The 24,807-nt window shown below is 47.8% G+C and overlaps 2 protein-coding genes and 1 non-coding gene across 4 annotated transcripts in view; all 3 read right to left on the bottom strand.

Annotated features, from left to right (window-relative positions):
* The window catches only part of CRMP1 (collapsin response mediator protein 1), a 68,566-nt gene extending 66,516 nt beyond the window's left edge, over positions 1–2,050 (bottom strand). The window contains exon 1 of the mRNA XM_067735480.1: positions 1,582–2,050. Coding sequence (XP_067591581.1) covers positions 1,582–1,962 — 381 coding nt within the window. The 5' untranslated portion in view covers positions 1,963–2,050. The remainder of the gene's footprint in view (positions 1–1,581) is intronic.
* A 4,142-nt stretch (positions 2,051–6,192) lies between these two features.
* Positions 6,193–24,807, bottom strand: part of C4H4orf50 (chromosome 4 C4orf50 homolog) — a 116,286-nt gene continuing 97,671 nt past the window's right edge. For both annotated transcript variants that reach the window (XM_067735478.1, XM_067735479.1), the window contains one exon: positions 6,193–13,805. The gene's annotated coding sequence lies outside the window, so the exon portion shown is untranslated. The remainder of the gene's footprint in view (positions 13,806–24,807) is intronic.
* On the bottom strand, positions 14,269–14,375 carry LOC137224189 (U6 spliceosomal RNA). Its single transcript, XR_010943284.1, has one exon. It is a non-coding gene; the product is annotated as a U6 spliceosomal RNA (small nuclear RNA).

Below are 24,807 nucleotides of genomic sequence, written 5' to 3'. Positions count from 1 at the left end.
TCCGGTATTGGCCCCGGCTTCTTGGTCCGCGGCCCCGAAGCCTCCCGCTCGGGCTGTGAAGCCTGGATCCCAAGCGAGGTCGGACACTAGGGAAGGAGGTGGGCAGGGCAAGATATAGAAGGGATAGGGACAAGGAGACGGGATCCTCTCGATATCTCCATTCCTTGCACACACACCCCCACAGACACACACACCCTCACTGTAGACTTTCATCTCGCGAGGCTCAGGATTCAGGACCACGGAGAGTTCCCGAGCTACCGAGACTGAAGACCCGGGGCGTGGGGGTGGGGGCAGGAGGAGACCCACTATTGGGTCGTAGCAGCCACAGGCCAGCCCAGCCCCCCCCACTCCTCCAGGAAGCCCTCCCAGATTTCTGTCCAGATCAAACTCTGCCTCCTCCGGGCTCACTGTATGCCTCTCAGAGCATTTAAGGGGAGAAGGGTTAATAAAAATGATGATAAAGATCAAACTCAAATAAACAACAAACACTTATTGTATGCTCACTACCTAGCGGCATTAACTGATTTAATTTTCACAATGAATTTGTTACCCACCCTGGCCTAGGGTGGGGCCGGAGTGCTAAACAGGGAACCCAGCACCTATCAGGGGCCTGGGACCTGAGCAGTGCTCAGACATGGAGTTCTGGGGTAAGGCTACAGCTCGTCGGCCCTCGGGTGCTCCAACTTCCGTTTTCCAAGCACCTCACCCATATATCCCAAAGCTGGGTCGTCTACCCATCTTCCCCCAATGCTCTGGCGACCCCAGCTAAAGGGAGATAAGCCATAGGGCCCACGGTCTGGCGTTCCCTCTCCCTGATGTTTCCCCACTTTCGTGGGGGGGGGGGAACCTCCAAGTCTAGGAGGCTACTGACCCCGGTTCAAACCCCCTCTCTGCCTCCAACTTGCTCTGTGAAGTGAGCACAGAGGCGTTGTGCTGTGGGACTCAGGAGCATCCTCTGAAGATGGTGATTGCGGCTGGCGGTTTCCAGTTCTGTCTGCCCCACGATCTAAATCTTTAACCAAATCCTTGCCCCGGAAAATACAGAGGGAGCACTCAGGAATGGCTTAAGCTTTAAGCCATGTGACCACAGGCATTTCACTGAACCTCTCCCAGCGCCTGGTACATAGTAGGTGCTCTATAATTCCTCATGAGTGAGTGAATACATGAAGGGATGAATGCGGAACAGAGCTCCCTGTCTTTTCGTAAAGCAGAAAATGAGGATCCTTGGATGAAATTAACCCCAGAGGTCCCTCTGCGCTTTAAGGGACCATGTGGCGGCTTTAGCCAACTTACTTCCCTCTCAGAACCTCGCTCTCCCTTTCTGCAGTGGAGGAGCGGGGGTGCTGGATCTCGAAAGACCCTTTGGAGTCTCACGGACTATGCTGGCCAACACTGACCGAGTCGCACAACCTCTCCGAACCTCCTGAATGATGGGGTGGGGGAGGGGCGTTCCGTAGCTCTCCCAAGCCTGGCCGCAGTGGCCCCAGCACTCCTGCCCGGGCACTGCCCTCGGGCGGCCCCACGCCCAGCGACCCAAGGGTCCCGTCCCCTCCGTCCGGCCCACGCGCGCCCCGAGGGTACCTGGCCATTGTCCCGGCCGAGTGGCAGGTCGCGGGGCGCGGGGCAGCGGATGCGCAGCGCAGTTGGTCGCTCGTTGCGCTCGCCCGGCGAACTGACTGCCGAGCCCGAGGGATCGCTCACGTCGCTGGCCGTGTCCTCGCTGCCTCCGGGCCCCGGCAGGCCGACCGCGTCGAGCCGGCCAGCACTGCGCGGTGTGCGCGCGGAGCCTCGGCGGCCCACGCTGTACGCGTCGAAGTCGATGGTCTTATTCTCGTAGGCGCCCTCCACCGCGGCGAACATGCCGCCGTACTTCTGGCGCGGGGTCTGCGCCGCGCTGCCCGGCCGCGCCAGGTACACGGGCAGGTCGTCCTCCGTGTTCCACGCGCGCCGCCGATCCGCCATACCGGTCCAAGGCCGGCAGCCCGCCCGCGCTCCCGCCCACCCGCGGCCCTAGCCACCGCTGTGTGCCGAGCTCAGCGCTCCGCGAGGGCCGAGTCTGCCCAGGCGAGACTGCGGCCCGAGGAGGGGAGGGGCGGGGCGGGGCGGGACGCGAGGCGGGGCGGGGCAGGGGCGGGGCCTCCGGGCGGCTGTCTGAGAGCGCAGCGGCAGGCTACAAAGGACCGGGAGGCGGGGACCGCAGCGAGGGCGGGGAGGGACCGTGACGAGCCCTCGCCGCAGCGCCGAGGGCGGGCAGCAGAACCGCAGTGCCCTCGCCGCCCACCCCGCTCCCCGCCCCCAGGCTGAGCGCGGGACGCGAGGGTTGCTCACCGCGAGCACGCACACACACACGCTCCCGGGGCACACACAGGTTGGTACTAGCACACCAGACAATTATGCCATACAAACACGTGAGAATTGCACAAACATGCTGGCACACACAAGAGTCGATTACACTACACACTCCCTAGACATATGTAGGCTCTTTCACGCACATCAGAGACAATTTTGCACACACATACATGCTTGTACATATTCCTAGTCAGACACACACACACACACACACACACACACACACACACACACACCAGAAATTCTCAGTCACGCAACCCAGCGCATAGACAGAAACACACTGAGATTGATTGCACAGCCAGAGAGAGACTCTCACACACTGGACACTGCATTCATTCACTCAGCACTATTACATTGAGTGCTCTGCTGGTGCCTGGCACGTTGTTGGCACTGGGGACAGTACTGTGAACAAAATAGACCGAGTTCTGCCCTCTGGGAGCTGACATCCTAAGGAGGAAAGAGACAAACAGACACATAGTGTACCGGGCAGTGCTGCACACCAGGAAGGATGAAACAGCAAAGAAAGAGGGATTCTTTCCTGTGCTGGGTCCACATTCACACTGACAGACAACAGAAGAACACATTTACATGTGAACCAACGACTCACACATGTACACGAGGCTCATGCCTGCAACATCCACACAACAAAGAGATTTTCACGCCGAAGGCAAACTCACAAGATGACTCCACACGCATAAACCCCGACAGGACGCCCACACACAAATCCACACCAGAAATATGGGCAGTCGGGAGCTTAAATAGAAACGCTCCAGAAAAAGACACACAAAGAGATAGATCATCTCACACACGTGCACACACTCCTGTCAGTCACCCAGACAAATATTCCCCATTCCAGGGTCACTTCCCATGACCCCTGATGCAGCGTACCCCTGCTGAGCTAGGAGCTTGCAGCCTGGGAGTCCCAGGCTTCCTCTGACTAGGGCCAGGGTGAAGGGCGAGGGGCCTGGGGGTCACTCTGCTGGGACTCCCCTCTACCCCTCTTCAAAGCCAGGTGCCATGTGCCTTCCCTAGATACCCTTGCTCGTTTCTCCCTGATCATTATCAGGCAGAGAGTCCTAAGAGTCTCCAGGGACATGGTGGTCCCAGCTGCTCTTTCTGGATGGGTGGAATCACCAGCTGCCGACCCACTCCTCGAGCAAGTTCAGACATGCGGCAACAGGCTGGGTGGGGACCCAGCTGGAAACTTCAGTGCCTTGTGCTGCACCCCACCTCTCACCCTGCCAGCTTCCAGTGCTGGGAACTGTCCCTTCAGTACCCGGCCTCACCGGCTCCAGGAGTCCCAGACTCTGCAAGACTCTGGGGTGCAGCGCAAGTGTGTTTTTAATGAAACCTTCTATCTGTCCTGTGAAATACTGTTCCCAGCACATTCCAGGCAAGGAAATTTCCCGTTAAAGACCACATAGAAACTTCTAAAGCTCCAAAACTATTTGTGGTGACCAAACTCATAGAAACATCAGAGAAACCAAGAATCTGAGTTAGATGAAACTTTTGAGGTCAATCCTCATACTTGGTTGCCTGAATCTGCTCTCACATCTTGAGGAGACTGTCTCTCCAGCTTTGCTTAAATACCGCTGGTGATGGAGATCTCACTACTTTCCAAGAAAACCCTTTTCATTGGGAGAAAGGACTAGGCAGTTGTCAAGATTAGGAGGGAGTAACACAGAGGGAGGAGAGAAAGAGTTGTCTTTGTGCAGAAGCAAGAAAGTATAAGAATAATTCCCACCTACAGAGTTTACTACATGCCAAGGACCATTGTAGACTTTTTACATACAGTTACTCTTTTAAGGCTCACAGCGACCTTTGAGATATGTACCGTTTTAGCCACCTTTTACAAATGAGAAAACTGAGTCTCAGGGAGATAAGTAACTTGTCTAGGGTCACAGCTGGTAAATGATGCCACTTTGAATTGAAACACAGTAGTCTGGTCCCAGAGTCTGCATCTTAACCAGTATCATTTTCCCTCCCCCAAGAAGCCTGGCTGAAGAGCTCCCACTGGGAAAGGGGAGACAAAGGCATGAACCTGGCATAGTTAGAAGAGACTAGATTTTTGAGTTTGAATCCTGTCCTCCATGCAACCTTGGGCAACTAATCATTCCACATTCATCCAACACACATCTTGGGCACCCACTGTGTCACTGACTTTATTTTCCTCCTGACTTTACTAGAGAAGGGGGATCTGACTTTTATTGAGCTCCTACCATAGGTCAGGGGCTATGAACACACTGTTTATTTCCACACATTACATCGTGCTTTCAGCAGCCCCCTCGGCAGATGTTGTCCCCTCCGTTTCTAGGCTGGAATGCTGGGGATGACAAAGCTTCAACCTACTTCTCAAGTTAACCTCCGGGAAGTGACCATGCTGGGATTCCACCTCAGGCTTGTCTGAGTTCTTTCTACAATATCTCCTCATCTCAAGACCAGTAACCCCAGTGTAACAGAAGAAGGGAGGCAGGAAAAAAAGCCAAGGTATAAGTTAGGAAATGCACCCACCAGCCTGCAGGGAGACCAAGGGGAGCAGCGTCTGTCAGAGGCCAATAGAGGAAAGCCCAGGAGACCTGAGCAAACTGCACTTGGTCCAGAGGATGGCTGTCACCTTCCCCTCCTGCCCTCTGATGGCTCTCAGTCCTCCAGGGAAGGAGTGCTCGTAAGTGGATTAAACCATGACATCTGGTGAAGGAGAGGCCTCCGGCTCATCCTGTCAGATCAGGAAGGCTTCGGGGTGAGGGCAGCGAACAGAGTGGGCAGGGAGAGGACAGGAGATGCCACTCAGCTCTGATGCATATTCTCTGTCAGGACTTTTTTGGCAAACACACACACAAAAAAAGATTTTTTAAAAAACCTCATAAGTTATAAAAATGAGAAAAAGGGAATTGTAGTTTATTGTTAGGTGCATAACACTCAGCAAATGTGTGAGGCAAGTAATAGATTAGCGCACTCATTGTGGAAATAAGGAAAAAGGTTCAGAGAAGTAAAGCAACCTCCCTAAAGTTATATGGCCAGAAAGTGGCAGGGATCCAGTTCAAATGCAGGCCTGTCTGATTCTAAAATGTTTGTTTTCCTCTGCTGCCTCCAAATCAGTTCATAGGGGATTGTGATGGGCAGAATAATGATGCCCTTTTCACAAAGACATTTACCTCCTAATCCCAGAACCTGTATATATGTTACCTTACATTGCAAAAGGTAACTTGCAGATGTGATAAAGTTCAGGATCTTGAGATGGGGAGATTATCCTGGTTTATCCAGGTTGGCCTAATGTAATCACAAGAGTCTGTAATAAGTGAAAGAGGGAAGGAGACAGGAGGGTCAGAGTCAGAGAAGGAGATGTGACAACAGAAGCAGGTGCCACAGCCAAAGCAAGATTTGCAGATGCAATGCTGTTGGCTTTGAAGACGGAGGAAGGGAGCCCGAGCCCAAGAATGCTGGCAGCTTACAGAATCTGGAAAAGGCAAGGAAGCCAATTCTTCCCTACAGTCTCCAGTAGGAACACAGCCCTGCCAATACCTTGATTTATAGCCCAGCGAGACCCGTTCCGGACCTCTCTTCTCCATAACTGTAAGATATTAAATATGTGTTGTTTTAAGCCCCTAGGTTCATGGAAATTTGTTACAGCAAAAATGGTAAAACCAATGCAGGCACATAACGGATCGTACAGGACATCCCTCGATTACTTGTGAGAAGCGGATTTGACTTCTGGGAAGATCATTTACTCCCCACCAAAAAGGAAGAGTCTTGGGTTCGTTGCCTTTTTGTATTGGGTTAGGGTCTACAACACTATGTAAGGAACCATCAATAAGTTAAACATTCAAAAAAGAAAAAAACAACTTTAACTGTGAAAAAGGATACATTTTAATGTACAAAATTACACAAATTATACATTTAACTAACATAGAAAAATACATCTTGGTAACAAGAGAAAATGCCAGCCTATTTTACACAAGATTGAGCAATCACTACAAATCTTGAAAACACAGAAATGAGTATTGAGTCCGATTCACAACTGGTCAGGAATCTGATGGGCATCTCCGAGGACTGATTGCTCTGTTCATTTCACTGCAGGCAGGAGTTTGGGGACAGCCACTGCTCCAGGACCCAAGGGAGGGTCCCACGGCAGAACATCCAAAAGGAAGTGGGGTCCGCCTGTGTCGCCAGACCACTTCCATGTGAACCAATGCTTCTAACCGAGGGGAGGGGCAGAGCATGGACTGCCAAAATTCTGACCCGGTGTTGATTAATAGAGATGTATAATATAGGAGTCCTTTTAGATTCATGCAATTGCAAGGTGTCTAGTTATTGTGCATTTGGGATCCAGGAGGAAAGTACACAGTTTCCAAACTGATGTCTGTGCTTCACAGCTTTCATGTGATATCTGCCCAGGATTCAACCTGGAAGAGTGAGGAGACCGGGGAGGTTCTGCCAGAATGAACTCACGAGCCATGTTCGTCACCTTTGCCAGTGACACCCAAGTCCCTTTCCTGCTTCACCAGCAAAAGTTGGTTGTGCAAATCTGAACGTTGGGAGATCATCTCAGTCACCCAGCTGAGGTTGGTGGTGCATGTCCCACCATGGCACTGAAATGTGTCTGGACCATTTTCAAAATGTTGAGGGAAGGTTCTCAATGTTCACAGAGCACTAATATGTGCTGAGTGCTTTTAAAAAAAAACCTGTGCTCTCTCATTAAGGCTCACACCTTCCCTAATGTTTCCCTGGAGGACATTGAGACTGCGAGAGGTAAGTATTCCGTTCAAGCTTGCACAACCAGTTGGTGGCAGAGTCATAGTTCGAACCCCAGGTATCTGGCCCATAACCCATTCTCCAATGTCTATGACAGGCAGAACTTGTCCTTGTCCCGATGTAAAGTCTAAGAGTTAATAGTTATAACATTGCTGCATAGATATTTATTGTCCCCATCACTTTCAATGTCCTATTTGCAAACAATGTGTTATATCACTTTACTTTAAAAAGAAAATATGGATAGAGTTGATACCGAGTTTTCAGCACATTCGTCTTTCTCTTCCCTTATTCTACCACCATATAAAAGTATCATCAGTCTACCTTTGGGCATAGCCTGATGATGTTTTTCAAAGACAAAAAAAATCGTTATTAAAGCAAACCTTATTTTGATGGTATCAATTCCCGCATTAGTCTTCCCACGACTCTATGTAATACCTTTATGCCAAGGATGCAGACGTCAGATTGGACGGGAGCTGTGCTTGCTGAAACCAGGGTAGGATTTAGAGAAACGGGATAAAGCAAGCCCAATCCTTCCATCCTAAGCCTATTGACTTTTTAAAAGCAGTTTTAGATCCAAGGCATATACTATCTTTTTCTAGAAACTCTCACAAAACAGGAAAGAGGACCTAATACATCCACAAACCCCAGGGCTTTCTTCTTCTCTGCCCATTAAAGTACCAGAGAATTTCCAAAAAATTTATTTCAGAGCCGGGTAGGAACCCAGCTGGCCATTGGTGCAAACGCCGAATAGAAATCTGTTTCTATTTGCTTACACAACTGGTCAATTTATATATCACACTGGACTTAGAATATCTACTTCTGGAAGATTTCAGGATTCAAGCAACTGTACCCAAGAAATCTCCTCTGTGTGCCTATTGCATCGCTCAATTGTATAATCTGAACTTTCGTGTAAACATGCCCTGATCAGCCCCCAAGTGCTTGGCATCCAGCTCTGCTCTCAGTGGAGCTGAATGCTGCAGCATGCTATGCATTTCATTTTCATAGGTCCGCTAGCTGCTTAAAAGGTGAAGTTACCACGCTGACGCATGGTCCAAAATATTCCAAAGATGAGAACTATCTTCCTGTCAACTCTGAGGATACATCTCTTTCCTAGCAAGGAACAAAAATAAATGAGTCTGACACAAAAGAAACACACGATGGCATCTGGGAATTTAATTAACACACGGGATGGGAGAACGAAAAGGGACTGTGAGGCTATAGTGTTGTGGTTCTCTCCCTGGCTGCCCATTAGAATCACTGGGGGGCTCTTTAAAGATCTCTGCCTGGGACCCACGCAAGACAACCTGACTTAGGTGGCCTGGAGAGGGAGCTGGGCATTGGACTTCTAACTGCTCTCCAGGTGAGTCCAACATGCAACCAGGGTGAAGAATGATCACTACAGAGGGCAATCTTCTACTGGTAGCCTAGAGAGGGGGCGTGGCAGGGTTCATGCCACACCTGTCTCCTGACTCCCAGCCCAGAGCCCCTCCATCTGCAAGGCACTGTCTGAATACAGAAAAGGAGGCTGATGTTTAAAATATGTCAGAAATGTCTAGCACCCTATTTTCCGATGTGGACTGAGTTCTCAAGAAGTTTCTCATTCCAAACCTGGAACTTCACCCTGGAATTAAACAAGAGCTGTGAATCTCTTCAAAAATAGCTTACCAGCCTGAATGTAAAAAGCCACACTCGAGTCTGGAAGTTTACTCAACAAATTGCTGAGTAACACAAATAGAAAGAAAGAAGCTCATCTTTTAAAGGATTTGGGCTCCCCGTCCTCAGCAATGATGGCTAAGTAAGCTCATACAGTAATCTCATCACAGAGAGATTCATAAACTTTTGATCAACGATGCTGCTTCATTTTCACACTGGGAAACTAAGGTAGGGAAGGCTGTGAAGGGGTGGATTTAAACTACAGTCATCTCAGCCTAGCTAAGAAGTAAGTGAGTTTTCGTGATATCTTGGGATTCAGGGCTTCCCCAGGGTGAAACGTGGGGAAAATTCTTTGATAAAATAAGTGTTGGTAAGTGATGACATGTGGATTGTAATCATTAGAAAATTAGTTGCATCAGACCCAGATCTAAAATTCCAAATCAGAAGAACGGGCATCGTGGCACAGCTGGAGAACCCTGTATGAAATATCAGAACCGGATTCGGCTCCATATGCCATCAAGAGGCTGTGTGACTATGGGCATTCACTTAACCTCTCTGGGCTTCAGTTTCCTCACCTATCAAATGGGAAAAGGCAAGGTGCTACTGCTAAAGTCTCTAGCTCTAAAAATGGATGCTTCCAGATCTGTTATTTTAATTACTGCACTACTGGCCTGCCTGGGAAGGGCAGAGCCATCAGACCACGTGGACTCTGTGTGTCTTCGCTTCTGCCACACCTCTAGTGAACCTATTTTAAGTACACTGCCTAGCAGTTCATGGGGAAAGGTTGCCATGCCAACTCGCTGGCTGTTGCTAATCACGATCTATGAATGTGCAGTACAACCATCTGACAAGCAATTCTCTTCTTCCTTAGCCTGGTTACCTCTTCCGAACTGTCATAAGACAGACCACCTTGTTCATAATAGCACACGGTAGGTACATAATGGGTGTGCATTTAACTAATGATGTGAATTAATGACATGAAAGTGTATGCACCACACTGAAGTCTGCAAAGTGCTTTCCCATAATGCAGTGTATCTATTAACGCTCCCAGCAGGTGCTAAGGCAGGTATTTTATTGCTCCATTTGCCAAGTGAGTAAACTGAGGAGGGGAAGTGAAGTTCCTATGATCTCGGAGCTAAGAGGTTGCAGAACCCAGACTCCAGACCAGTGATTCTGTTTTAAACCCTAATCTCTCTCCTACACCAGGTAGTCTCTCATCTCTCCATCACGTGAAGGTCAAATCCTATATATTTATGCAGAACTTAAGAGCTGACCAAGGGCTTTTTCCATCCACCTTCCCGTTTCACCCATCCAAAGCCTAAAGGTAAAGAGGTGGGGCTCTGCCGGGGCCACACCTGGCCTCTTAGGTTTCCCAGGTACAGTGGGACGGACGGCTCCCCTCAGGAGGGTCTCACTGGCCCTGAAGTGACTCAGAGGCCCCTGGCAGGGACTCTGAGATGGACCGAGGTAACAGAAACAGCACGGTGGGTAGAAAGACCCAGTAGTGGGTGACAGTAGGGGCTCAGGACAAGCATGCCTTCTGGGGCAAAGCACATGCAGCAGCAGAGATGAGCCTTGAGGGTGAAGCCAGGGCCCCTCGTAAAGCCAGCTCAGAAGAAGCACTTCATGAGCGATGATCGGTCGACTAACCTATTGACTGATATAAAACCTGCCCACGGGAACAGGAATTTGGTCTGTTTGTTCCCTGCTGTAACTCCAGGTCTGTAGCGGTCCCTGGCACTTATGCTGGTTGGATGAAGGAAGGAACCCCAGTGAGCGACACACCTCAACCCCAAGAACACACGAACCCGGGAGAGCTCCAGTGGGAGGCTAGAAACTACACTTTTTCCTCTTTTTTTTTTTTTTTGGAAATATTCGGAAAACATGCCATACTTTTCACCTGAGAGAGAGACTTCTGCTTGGGAAGGGAAGGAGGGAAACTAAACTCTATTGAGCATCGACTCTGTGCCAGGCACCTTACGTTTCTCACCCACCTTGTGCTGGGGGTCTGCAGCTCAGAGAGGCAGCTGACCTGCCAGGGCCCCCAGAAGGTAAAAGGCAGAGGGTAGGCTCTGAAATCAGGCTGAAGGACTCGGCAGCCAGGCTGTCCCGGTGACACCAGGACATCACATCTCTTGCTGGGTGTTGCTCTGCTGCCGTGGGGATTTGGAGCCCTTGAACGCAGCCCTCACCTGTTCCAAAGTAACCCGTGTGAAGCACCTGCTGTGTGCCAAGCCCTCTGCTGGGGCTCTAAGCTTCCCTGTCTCAGTGACTCCTCAGAATAAGCCCGTGGGGGAGGCATGGTCCCTTTTCCCATTTTGCAGATGAAGAAACAGACCCCCAAACCCTAAGCTGCCTGCCCCGTCTGTGCTGTTAATAAGCCCCTCATATCCCAACCCCACATTCCAGTCACCACGCATCCCCTTCTTTCTGTCTCAACGATTCCGTAAGGATGTCGGAGAAGGTTCCGTCTCTCCCATTTCCCTCCGAAAGAGGAATCTTAGGCTCAGAAAGGTCAAGGTCACAGGGGCAGGCAAGTGGCAGAGCTGGAACCAGACTCCAGTCCAAGCCTTCCTGGATGACAGCAGTCACATCACAATCCCGGCCACGAGACCTTGGGCACAGCTCACTGTGCCTCTCTGGTCTCTGTTTCTACCCATAACCGGAGGGTGCTGGGCAGACCAGGCAGGTGAGGTGGGGAGCGAGGAGGAGACAAGGAGGGATTGGGGGCCTGAGGCACCCCAGGCTGTGTGCCTGTCGGTAGGGGAGGGAGTGGCTGGCTTCATTCAGCTCTGAGTGTGGCCAGGAAGCTAGAAGCCCTGAGTTGCCAGATTCACTATTTTTCCAAAAGAAGCCAGAAATCCAGATATTAATGAGAAATCTCTTGGCTTTTACATGTTATTTGCTAATTCCAATATTAACAAATACAACATAGGTATTTGTACCCCCATGTTCATGGCATTATTCACAATAGCCAAGAGAGGGAAGCAACCCAATTGTCCATCGACAGGTAGATGGATAAGCAAAATGTGATCTACCCACACAATGGAGTATTACTTAGCCTTGAAAAGGAAGGAGATTCTGACACATGCTACCACATGGATGAAACCTGAGGACATTACGCTGAGTGAAATAAATCAGCCCCAGAAGAAAAAATTCTGTATGATTCCACTTATATGAGGTCCCTGGAGTCAACAAACTCATAGAGACAGAAAGTAGAAGGGAGCTTGCTAGGGGCTGGGGAAGGGGAAAATAGGGGATTAGTGTTTAATGGGGACAGAGTTTCAAACTGGGGAGATGGAAATCTTCTGGAGATGGATGGTGGTGATGGTTGCACGATGATGTGAATGCATTTAATGCCAGTGAACTGGGCATTTAAAAGGGGTTAAGACGGTAAATTTTATGCGACACATGTTTTAACCTCAATTAAAAAACAAAACAAAAAACATAAGCTAAACAAGACATATCTGTGAGCCAGATCTGGCCTGAGGACGATAGACTAGGAACTCTCTGAGGTCTGTCCTAGGGGTCGTGGGACCTGTGTGAGCCCAGCCCTGGTTCTGCTGAGGTCCCAGACGTGAGGGCAGACCCCACCCCCACCAGCTGCCTTCCTGCCATCAACCTCTGCCTCAAGAAAGGACTCAGCTAATCAGGTTGCACCATGCACAGGCTGCTTTTCATTCGGCCTTTCTCGGGGTTCTAAGGTTTCAGCTGTCCCTGTTAGCCCCTTGGTTGCTGGATGAGTGGCCTCACAGCCCTGCAGTTTACAGGGAAGTCTTTAAGACGGGGCAAACCCTCTCGGTCTGAGCACAGCCACTGGGCCACAATGCTCTTTAACTGCTGGGCCAGACGAGCAGAAACAGGGCTGCAGTACTTCGGGCACTTTGGGGTGCTTTGGTTATTTGTCGGGGGTGGGAAATTCATGGACACAGTGGCCTGAAGTGACTTATGTTTAGGAAAGAAGAAATCTCCGCTTATTCTGGAAGCAAGGAGGCTGGGTTCGGGACCTTCCCAGCTGACCAGAGGCTACCCCACAGAAAGGACCCAGATGATGTTGGCTGCAGCGGGACGAGCCTCCTCTGACGGAGGACTCAATGCACAGAGGGGCTACAGACTCATCAGAGGTCCAAGCAGGGAGGGATGCTGGAGGGCACGCTGTCACACCCATTTCACAGATGAGGAACTGAGGCCCAGAGATGCCAAGGGATGGCCTCAGAGTCACTGGCCAGTTAGAGGCAGAGCTGGGTCTCCAGGTTCCTTAATAAGAGTCCTTCCCCCCTAGACTAGCAGTGCTTGACGCTTGGGGGGGTCCCAGTCTCATTTGAGAATCTAGTGAAATCCATGGCCTCTCTCCCTAGGAAAGTGCTCACACACATACAATGTTTTGCACAGGCTAGCCCAGCAGGAGCTCTAGAATAGCAAGATGACTACTCAGATGTCTCTTAAACCATCATGCTGCCAGGCCTCACATCACCCATCTTGGGTGGCAGCTGCGTAGAACTGTAATGAGTACTTACGGCAGACAGCCCTCCTGAGCAGACGTCAGTACGTGAGTGAGAGAGGATGGAATCACACTTTACCAACAGCAATGATCCCTGACACATGGGAAGCACCTTAGTGTTCAGGGCACTTTCGCAGCCATGAGCTCATTAGGTTGTCGGAACAAAACTCTCAAGTAGGCTTTAGGCCCCTCAAACCGATGAAGAGGTGGAAATTCTAAGAAGGTTAGTAATCCGTGCAGGAACAAAGCTTAGGAGTGGCTGAGCCAGCCAGGACCTTGGGACTCCAGCCCCCGGCTCCTTCCGCCACTCTGTGCCAATACGTACGGGCTTCTGACAGTTAACAGCCATCTCTTTGGTTCCCTGGTTGGTATTATACAGAGTAGAGACGTTGTCAAGAGTGACTTGAAATAGGAAGATGGTTGTTTGGCTTGTAGCTCAGCTCCCTGGAAGGGATCGCAAATCATGGGGCCACCTCGGCTCCGCTAGTCAGTTGGGAGGGATGTAAATATTTTCCAGTTTGGTGTGCTTGCCTCTGTGCTGTCTTCTTTCCTGCAACAACAACAACAACAACAAAAAAAAAACCCAGGGAGATGAGTTCTTAAAGGGAACACACCAACCAGCATGGTATCTACATGAAGCCGTCTGAACACATAAGCTTTTAAGATGCTGGGAGTCTCACATTCATCTCAAGTTGTGTTGGGTTTAAATCATGATATGTGTATACAATTCATAAGCTGCTCTGTCTAGAAAAGTACCTTAGCTTGGAATTAATAAACAATGCCCTCTTTATCTGGAATTTTAAAAATATTTTATTGAAGTATAGTTGCTTTACAATGTTGTGTTAATTTCTGCCATACAGCAAAGTGATTCAGTTATACATATATATTCTTTTTCATATTCTTTTCCATTATGGCTTATCACAGGATACTGAATATAGTTTCCTGTGCTATACAGTAGGGCCTTGTTGTTTATCCATCCTATATGTAATAGTTTGTTTCTGCTAATCCCAAACAGAAATATGGAACACTTCATTAATTTGCATGTCATCTCTGTGCAGGGGCCATGCTAATCTACTCTGTATTGTTCCAATTTTAGTATATGTGCTGCCGAAGCAAGCACTTTATCTGGGGTGTTTTTGAACCTTGAAACAATATGGGAGTTTTATGTGAAGAAGTATTCATGTATATCTGTACAGAGAGGGTTTCTAGGTTTCGTGAGACTCTCAAAGGGGCCAATGGCCAAAAAAAGTTTAAGAACGACTGATCCAAAGGAAGAGAGAGATTGAGGTTCTCAAGGCTGTCTTCTTTCACCCATTTCACAAAGTTATCAGGCACCTGCTGTATGTCAGCCTCGGTGCTAGGCATTGAGGTTACAGTGCTTGCTCTCTTGTGGTCAAGGAGACAGAGGGCAACCTAGGAATCACAAAAGAAATGTTATGTCCCAGATGTGAAGGAGGGCCGAGTAAGACAACTGCAGGGTTCCAGGAAGGAACAATTTAGGTGGAGGACAGCAGGAATGTGAGGGGAGAGGAGCATTCCAGGCAGAAGACTGACACAGCCTGTGCAAAGGTCCTGCAGAGAGAGGAAGGGAGCACAGGAAGCCAGCGTGGACAGACCAGGGAAGTGAGGGGAAGCATCACAGGAGATGAGGCTGGGAAGGTCCGCAGTGTGGCAGACACTGGGATGGAGGGAAGTTGGGGGGCTCCGGTGTAGTGCTGGGACATGATAAGGGCTTAATTAATCAAAGAAAAAAGGAAGGAAGGAAATGAAGAAGGTGGAGGAGGACTGCCTCTGGGCAGAGGAAACAGCCTGGGCAGAAGCCAAGAGGTGTCTTGGCTTCTGAGCGAACACGGGCTGGGAGGACTCAGCAAGGCAGATCAGTTTGCCAGGAGGAGTCTTCGTGGGTGTTGCCAGACCAATAGGTGTATTTGAGCAATCTGACAGTTTGCAGAAGGGGACCCCAGAAACATTAAAACCCTATCAAAGAGCAGCATCCCTTTGCAGTTCTACTGTTACTTCCATAATTGATTTCACTGAGTTGGGCTTTTAATGTTGAGGGTCTCTAGAGATGGATAATAATGGCTCACACCTCGCTCACAGCCACATCCAAGATGAGGATGTTGGTGAGGACGCCAACCACAGCGTTACCCTGTGTGTCTCCAGTCTTGGGGTAAAGTCAGATCTCACTTGCTTAGGTTATTTATTTGTGTAGGTGGTTTTTAAGTCTGCTTTTCAAAATGTATTTACATATATCTTGTAAGCTGCTTTCAATCCTTTTATTTAAAGGAAATAAACAAGACAAAAATAAATCCAACTGCAATCCTTAAAGCTTATAGGACCACTGGTACCGAAACTTCACTATACCTCAGAATCATATGGAAAGCTGTATAAAAATTCATATTCCCAGGCTCAAGCCCAGACTTATGTAATCAGTACCCAGGAAATGAATCTCAGAAATCTGTGTTTTCACTGAGTCCCATGCTCATGCATTTAGCTGGGTGGTTTTTATACAGTAAGTACGTGCATTAAGAACCTGGCATATGGGTATCACTGAACTGGGTGATGCTCCAGTCTGAGGACAAAGCAGACATGTAAAGTTAATGTCGCTGGAATCAGGTGAGGGAGACCAAACACAAGAAATCATCGTCTCTTGCCTACATCATGCACAAGGTTGGTGCCCAAATTCTTGCACTGATCTTGCATTCATCAAGAAATTAATGTAGGGCTTCCTCAGTGGCTCAGTGGTTAAGAATCCGCCTGCCAGTGCAGGGGACATGGGTTCGAGCCCTGGTCTCCGAAGATCCCACATGCCGCAGAGCAACAAAGCCTGTGTGCCACAACTAATGAGCCTGCACCCTAGAGCCCATGAACCACAACTACTGAGCCTGCGTGCCACAACTACTGAAGCTCATGCACCTAGAGCCTGTGCTTCACAACAAGAGAAGCCACCGCAGTGAGAAGCCCACGCACCACAACAAAGAGTAGCCCTGCTCACTGCAACTAGAGAAAGCCCATGCACAGCAACGAAGACTCAACGCAGCCAAAAATTAAATAAATAAATAAAAAGAAATTAACAACTCTTCCAGGATTCATGAACATGGTAGGTCACCTCTGTAACACATGTAGCTCACTCATAGATGATAATTCCTGATAAAGTTACATCTTAAAAATTACAACAATTACAAAAATACTCAACTCCTGAGAGATGATCAGATACAATAAATTGGAGAAATCTCTATTGGGGCATTACACAGAGATTCTAAAAAGGATTTTAAAATAAGAATGCTTACAATATTCACATATACATTCTATGAATGAAAGTAGAGTAACTGATATGAGACCTCAGTCAGCAGGTTAGACAGACACAGATGAAGAGAGATTTAGTGAACTGGAAGATGAATCAGAGGAAATCACCCCAAATCAGCACAGAGAAATAAAGAGGTGAAGGGGCAAAGGGAGTTACTCTAGATTGAGTGGTTAGAAATGGTCTTTTTGAGGAGGTGATATCTGAGCTAAGACCCAAATGACAAGAAGGCCATTAAAGAAATGAGAGTCAAGTGTCCTAGGTAGAAAGGGCAGATGTATAAAATGCTTAAAGTGGGAAAAAGCTTATCAGGAACAGGTTGGTATGTTTGAAGAACATAAGCAGGTTGCTGTGGTTCCACCAGGTGAGAAGCCACCATGGGGAAGAGGAAAGTGTGATCCTGTGTGGCATGAACTTCAGCTCAGAAAGTGGTGGTTAGCAGGAAACCTGTTTCAGCTGAGGGTAAAGAAGAACTTTCTAACACTGAAAGCTAACCACTCACTCACTCGTTCATTTACTCATTTGTCCATTCATTCAGTCATTTACTTGTTATCAAGTACCTACTCTATGCCAGACACTGTGTACAAGGCTATGGGGAATGTTGAGATGAATAAAACACATGCATCTTAGTCCTCAAAGGCCTCACAGTTGAGTGAGCAAAACAGACAGGTAAACTGTAAGGTCAGACAGAATGAAATGCTGGCTTCACAGAAATATCAGTGGCTGTGGAGGGTCAGAAAAAGGAGTCACGAAGGTGATCCACCTGAGATGCCAGGACTGCCTCTTGGGGGAAGAGTGTGCTCAATGCACTGCAGATGTGTGGCTATCAGAGGGAACTACTGCACTTGGAGGAACACTTAACCAGCAGACTCTAAGTTCCCTTCCAATCCTAGAATCGATGATTCTGTAAAACAACAGCAGGCATTTACATGCCCAGAGGAGTTGGAGAGGACTAGGCTGCAGCTTCACCTCCTAGTCCGTTGGGGGAAGCAAATGTCTGAGCAGATAATGGTGGAGATCCCAGGCAGGGAGACAACCACATGATGGGGAGAGGGGAAGCCCTTGGGTATAAGAAAATGAGGGCAAAAATGGGGACACTAGTCCATGCCCTACTTAGTTCCAGACCTTTGTGAAGACAAGAGCTCCTCAATGAGAGAATGCACTCTGACAAGAGGGGCCCACACAGACATGACTGTCCTTGACACCATTCACTTAACACCCAAGGTCATGCAACCTTTTTTAGGGGGATGTATAGATGAGATGAGAAAGTCATACTCAGGGACCACTGTGTCACTGCCCTTTTTCTTGCTGTGATCTGTAAATCAAAGCAGTGCTGAATTGACCTACTTCACAGGTTAAAGACACTTGGAAAGTACAGAACTGGTATTCGCTGTTCCCTCTCCTCCTCTCCCCCAGCCCAGACCGCCACCATCTCTTACCTGAATCACTGAAACAGCTTCCTAACCAGGCTCCCTGCCACCAGGCTGGCCCCACCCCAATCCACTCTCTAAACAGCTGCCAGAATTACTAGAAAGCTGGTCACATCACTCCCTTGCTTCCACTCCCTGTCTTTCTCTGCTCTTAGGATAAAACCAAGCTCCTTAGCAAGACTTCCAGGACACTGTAATGTCGAGCCCCACCTGTCTTATCTCATCTGTCGAAAGGCAAACCCTTCCACTTCACCCAGCAGCCACACAAACTCTTTGCACACCGAGTGTGCTTGTCTCAGTGTTAGGTGCCTAGGGTTTGAACGAATGAGTAGGTGCTTGATGGCAAGTGCTCCTGGCACTGATGGGCACATTCAGTGGGTTCTCCCTTCAACTCTATTCTCCTCTGGGTATTTGGGGAATAGGAGCTTCCATTCCACCAACGCTTCATCAGGAGGAGTTCCTGGGCCAGAAATCGCTTCCCTTTTTCTAGTGTCTCTCATCTGAATGTCAAGTCCAGCTTGGTCAATTAAGCAGGTGCTCAGCTCCCTGGACATGCTAGACAGTGGGTCGAATGCTCTAGATTTCCACAAATGCAAAGTTTGTGCTCTCAGGAGCTTGCAGGACAAGACAGAAGGAACTGCAGCCTCCACAAGACAATCAGGACCAGGAAGGAGGGAGTCTGTGGAAATGGAGGTGAGGAGGGTTTTGTGGGGGCCTCTTCCCTGGGGAGCCAGTGCTCCAGGTAGGAGGACCAGCAGGGGCAGAACTTGATAATCCAAGAGTTACAAGGAGAGCAATCCTGGACCACACCTACTATGTGTCAGCTACTGCCCTGAGCCCTTGACAGATATCACCACACTGAATCCTCACAACTCCCCATGATCCATGTTTATCATTTTCCCCATTTACAGAGGAGGACATCGAGAGGCTTAGAGAGAAATTTCCCCAAGATTCTGTAGCAGGTAAGTGGTGGGGCTGGGATTTTAAACAAGACCTATCAGACTCCAGGGCCCACAGAGAAAGGCATGTGAAATGGCCCAAGCAGATAAGAAACTGTGGCTGAACAGAGCAGATGCTGACAAGGAACAGATTAAATGTGGATCAACTTAATGTGATTCTCATTGAATGCAAACCGGTTCCAACATATTTCCTCAGGGAATATTCAGCATTTTCTTGCAGGTAAATGGAATCAAATGCAAAATTCATGATTTTTTTTTCAAACAGAAGTCTTCAACATTTAAGAACCTTCTCAATCTGCTCCATCTGGCCGTTAATTTTTGTACTTTAAATGATGTCTGTTTGTGATACACATTATGCTATAAACAGGTTTGGTGTGAATCATGGTGTTTTAGTTAGAATACTAGTTATTCTCAAGAAGTCATCTAAAATAAGCCTTGTATAATTAGTTGAGGAAACAGACCTCCAGAGAGAAAGTGACCCCGCAGTAATCACGCAACTTGATCGATAAGGGTGAGCTTGGACTAGCTTCCCAGTCCCCTAACTAATGCCGTCGTTGATCCAGAAACTTCTAGGTGCCTGGCACTGGGCAAGAACCTATTGTGGTGTCAGAGGAAAAATGAAATAAAGTCCCTTCCCTCAAGCTGCTCACATTATTTTTTTCTTTTTTGGTGCCTCCTTATTGAACTTGAAAGCAGTACCATGTCCCTTAACCCTTAACATAGCATCAGATCCCACATGTTAAGGGCTTAGTCCCACAGTACTGCTCCCACTTCAGATGCCAATTGCAAATCTATGTTGTTACCTGTGCTTCTGACCAATTGGCTATAAATTGGAAGTTCCTATGACCCCGTCCTTATGTTTGATTAATTTGCCAGAGGGGCTCACAGAACTCAGAGAAACATTTACTTATGTTTACCAGTTTATTATAAAGGGTGTTGTAAAGGATACAGATGAAGGGGTACATAGGGCTGGGTTCAGAAGGGTCCCCAGTGTAGGAACGTCTGTCCCCATGGAGTTTGGTGTGCACAGTCCTCCAGGCACATGGATGAGTTCTGGTTCACCAACCTGGAAGCTCTGTGAACCCATTTTTTTTTTTTATAAAGCCTTGTTATAAAGAAACAACAGGCCCCAAATGGAGTCACTTGTGCTAAGCCCCATGTCAGCAAACCAAGACAACATACCTAGCCTGACTGCAGTCTCAGCCTCTCCCAGTAATGTAGTCTTAACCAGTCAGTCTGGAATTTCCTGATCAGCAGTAGTGACATAATCCCCCTGATAGACCCCTTCATCCCTCCCCCAAAAGATGAGGCAATCCACTTTTTCCTTGTCCTTGCCCCCTCTGTCTGTAAAAGCCTTCTACTTTGTATAGCTCCTTGGAGCTCATTTCTACTTGCTAGATGGGATGCTGCCTGATTCATGAATCCTTGAATAAAGCCAATTGGATCTTTAACTTTACTCAGTCGAATTGTCTTTTTTAACAGGCTTATTTTATAGGCATGATTGATTAAATCATTGGCCCTTGGTGATAGAACTGAATCTCCAGGCCCTCTCTCCTCCCCAGATCTCCGGGGTGGGACTGAAAGTTCCAACCCTCTAATCACGTGGTTGCTTCCCCTGGCAACCAGCCCCCACCTTCAGGTTACCTGGGGGCTTCCCCCAAATCATTTCATTAACATAACACAGCCATCTTTAACTTAACAGTTAGGAAATTTCAAGCGTTTTAGGAGCTATGTGCCAGGAACCGTGGATGGAGATGAAATATACATTTCTTTTTATAAATCATAATGTCACTGAGGAGTTGGTAGACAATGTTCACAAGCAGCTCTGGCCAGCCAGGAGGAGCCAGCGCCAGCACACCACTGTGTGTGTGTGTGTGTGTATTTGGGGAGAGTGGATGCATAAAGAATGCATGAATGAATGAAACAGAGAGAGATACCAATTCTGCAAAAGTGATAGGAGAGAACTGGAATGAATGGGATGTTTTTATAACTGCAGTAAATAGACTTTACAAATAAAATAGGCCAGGATCAGTGTAAAAAGCATCTTAAACAGCTTTTCCAAATTACTTTCAAAGAATCATGCCTGTTTTTTCATAAAGGGCCATGATGACAAAGTGCAGAGGTCACTACCTCTGTGACCTTGGGCACGATACTTAACCTCTCTCTAAGTCTCCCCATCTGTAAATGAGGGCAATAATACCCATCACAGGGCTAGTATGACGAAGGCACCAAGCAGAGGCCTTACCAAACGGCAGAGCTAGCATCTGAGCCTGGGCAAACAACTGAAGTGCAGACTACATCCTAGAGGATGAGTATACCCCCTGCAGCCTGCATAATTCCCGGAAAATGGCAGATATGCAATGATTCTTCTTGAAATAAATTTGGAGTAAGGGTAGTGGGGGTCAGCATGCTAGTGTGTAATGTGGAAAGAGCATACACTATGAAACAACCTCTATTCATTTTCCATGAGCTTCCTAATTGTACGGGATACAAAAAATATAGATAAAGATAAAATGCTTTTTTCCCCCCAAAATGCCCTAATCTGTGCTTCAATATCAAGATTCACTGGGACTATGTTCACTTTCACTGTTCTTAGCTTTCTGATCTCATTGATGGATTCCTACATGAGCTGAGGCCCTGCTGAATTTCATTATACTAGGTCTTCTGGGCATATTGATTCTCTTTAGAAATAAGGCAATAAATTGTCCACAGACATAATGACCAAACTCACTGCCAAGGGAGAGAATACAGAGGCAGGTTTCCTCACTGCATTGTCTGTCTTTAACTGAACTTTTATCACGAGTTTGAATTTCTGAATCAGCAGTAGGTATCAATGGCTTTAAAAATATTTGTTCCCTTTGAGATAGTAATCCCATTTCCGAGAATCAATGTCCAAGAAATAGATTTCTATGAAGACAAAATTTTATACACAATCATAAGCATCACATTATTTATTATGAAGAAAAAAGGAAGCCACTCAAATGATCAATAACAGGGGTCAAGAAAGTTTCGTGTTATGTAACCATGAGAAGTGACGTTTACAAAAACTATGTTAGCATGGGGAAAAAGCCTACAAGATGAGATTAGATAAAAGCAGCATAGGGCTTCCCTGGTGGCATGGTGGCTGGGAGTCTGCCTGCCGATGCAGGGGACACGGGTTCGTGCCCCGGTCCGAGAGGATCCCACATGCCGTGGAGTGGCTGGGCCCGTGAGCCATGGCCGCTGAGCCTGCGCGTCCGGAGCCTGTGCTCCACAGCGGGAGAGGCCACAACAGTGAGAGGCCTGCGTACCGCGAAAAAACAAACGAAAAAAGCAGCATATAAAATTGTACATTGATTATGATTATGAATATCGTAGGGAAACTTACCCATAGGGATAGAAAGGACATGGGCCAAAATAGCAACAGTGATTTGTTTTTATGGTTTTTGATGTTTTCTTCTTAACAATTTTTCTCCATTTAATACATTTTTTGTAATAAGCGTACATCACTTGAAATTAATCTTTACAATTTGAATTTTTTAATAGTATATGTAAGTACACTATAGCCTTTCTAATGCGGCCAACAGATCTATATGAAGGAACATGTACACCAGTATTTCCCATTTTTCGCTTGTTGGAAATACTTAGTCTAACGTCCTATTCTATAGTGTTAATGTGATTTGCACTCACTCTCCCATGGATGCAACCTTGAGTTCGTTTTATGTGGCAGAGTCAGTAACTTAATGTGGCCTGGAATTTGCTTACGCACACAGAAATGCAAAGAAGAGCCACTTCCATCATCTGAAAAATCAGATGTAGGCGCCAGATCATAGTCTCTTTCTCCACTAGGATAAATTCTTCTATATTTCTCAAGAGTTTTAGTTTAGTCTCATTTTTCTGTCCAGTCACTTCCTTGATCCAATAAATAGCTCAGGAAGGAGTTACTCTAAATTCTATGCCTGTAAATACTATGTTCAATCCACAGGATGGGCACTGGGAACACCTCTAACTTGCTTTCAGTCCAATTCCCCTCCAAGCCACCCTCCAGGTAATAGCCAGGGTGATCTTTCTAGAATGTAACTCTGGTCCTGACACTCCTCCATCTGGCTTAAGCATCTTCAGTGGCTCCCATTGGCATGTCAGGTCCTCCTCCATCTTGCCTGTTAGCATCCTTTTCCTCCACCCTCTAAGGGCCACTCACATCCAGTTCCTACCATTCCGAGACACAGCATATTATTGGTGCCCATACTCCTAGGGAAAGACACAAGTTGTTGGCCAACCCACAGCTTTTCCCAAACCCTTTTTCTTTTGTCACCTCCCAGCCTAGAGGTTGGAAAGGTGGAAATTGGCTCTCAGGTAGGAATGGCCATGGGACATATTTATGGGCAGATTTGGCCAATGAGGTACAAAACAGTCTGCTGGAGGCATCTGGGAAAGGTTTGCCTTCCCCTTTCCTCTTAGGACACAGATGTGAAGCCTGAAGCTGGAGCAGTCCCGCTGTGACCATGAGGCAATTATCAGCAGGAAGAAACACCAACAAGCGGCAGACAGTGGATCTGAAGGAGGGAAAGCAGCTGAGTGGTTACTGGTATCACTGAGATGCCAGACCAGCCTTGAGGCCATGCAGCTCTGACTCCTTGAAGAGTGAATAAGGGGTTCTATTGCTTGCAGCTACATTTCTCCTACCAGACTCACTCTTCCCTCACATTAGGAAATGTACACAAAGTGGTGACTTCAGTGCCTGGAACATTCTAGAAGGTCAATCCATGTTATTCTCCTCTCTCTTCTTCCTTAGTATCCCTTTTGGGCCAACTTACTCACCTGTTGGGAATACACTGTACCCCAAATTGTAAATTTTACTGAGAAATACCAGGTTGTGTATCTGTATACATGATTTGACTGCCTGTGACAGAAATGAAGTTGAAGTGGCTGAGGCAAAAATGGGACCTTATGGAAAGGATCCCTCCCATCTGCAGGGACGGAGTGGTTTCCACACACAGCTGTCACCAGCAACACAGGCATCGCCAGGAAGCTCTCACCACCTTTCTGTTTCTCCTTGGCTGTGACTTTTTTCTTTCTTACTCTGCAATGGCTTCCTTCACGGTGACAGGGAACTGACACACTGACAACTCCTGAAGTTACTGTGGAACCCATACCCAGAGAGAATGGTTCTCAGTTTCAGAGTGAAAAATCCTAGAATTCTGATTGGTCTGCTTGGGTCAGGTGTCTAGCTGTGGGCCAATCAACAATGAGGGGGTGGAGCAAAGCCACATACGTTTTACCCACTGCAGGGCTGGTGTGGAGCAGGCTCTGTGCTCAGCTGGACCCCAGGTGACAGGTTGGTGTCCCTCACACCACAGCCCCTGCCCACCTTCCCCAGTACACAGAACCGGTCACCCTAAAGCAGCATAAGTTACCCAAGGGCAAAAGCCATTATTCGGCATGTTCATAAAAACTGTCTTGGTTTGGGTGTCCCCAAAAGCAGAGCTTGAGGCTTCTAAGAAGCACACAGAAGTCCCTTTTCTGCTTAGAGGATGGGAGCCCGTGCTTGAGGTGGGCACAACGTGGTCTGAGCGCCCTGGAATGAGTCACTGCAGCTGAGAGAAGAGACAGGCTTGGAGATGTCATATCAGGGCCCAAACATGTCTGCTACACAGACAGAGGAGGGTGTAATTCCAGAGCTGCCTTTTCTTAGACGTTAGAAGGGTCCTTGGTTCAGTACAGAGCTAGCCTGACCTAAGTAAAGATTTGGCCAAAAAAAGTGGACCCAGACAACAAGGTCCTACTGTATAGCACAGGGAACTATGTTCAATATCCTGTGATAAACCACAGTGAAAAAGAATATACATATATGTATAACTGAATCACTTGGCTGTACAG

The sequence above is a fragment of the Pseudorca crassidens genome, chromosome 4 (assembly GCF_039906515.1).
Source record: "Pseudorca crassidens isolate mPseCra1 chromosome 4, mPseCra1.hap1, whole genome shotgun sequence".
NCBI classification, from domain to species: domain Eukaryota; kingdom Metazoa; phylum Chordata; class Mammalia; order Artiodactyla; family Delphinidae; genus Pseudorca; species Pseudorca crassidens.
This window is presented reverse-complemented; position numbering and strand designations above follow the sequence as displayed.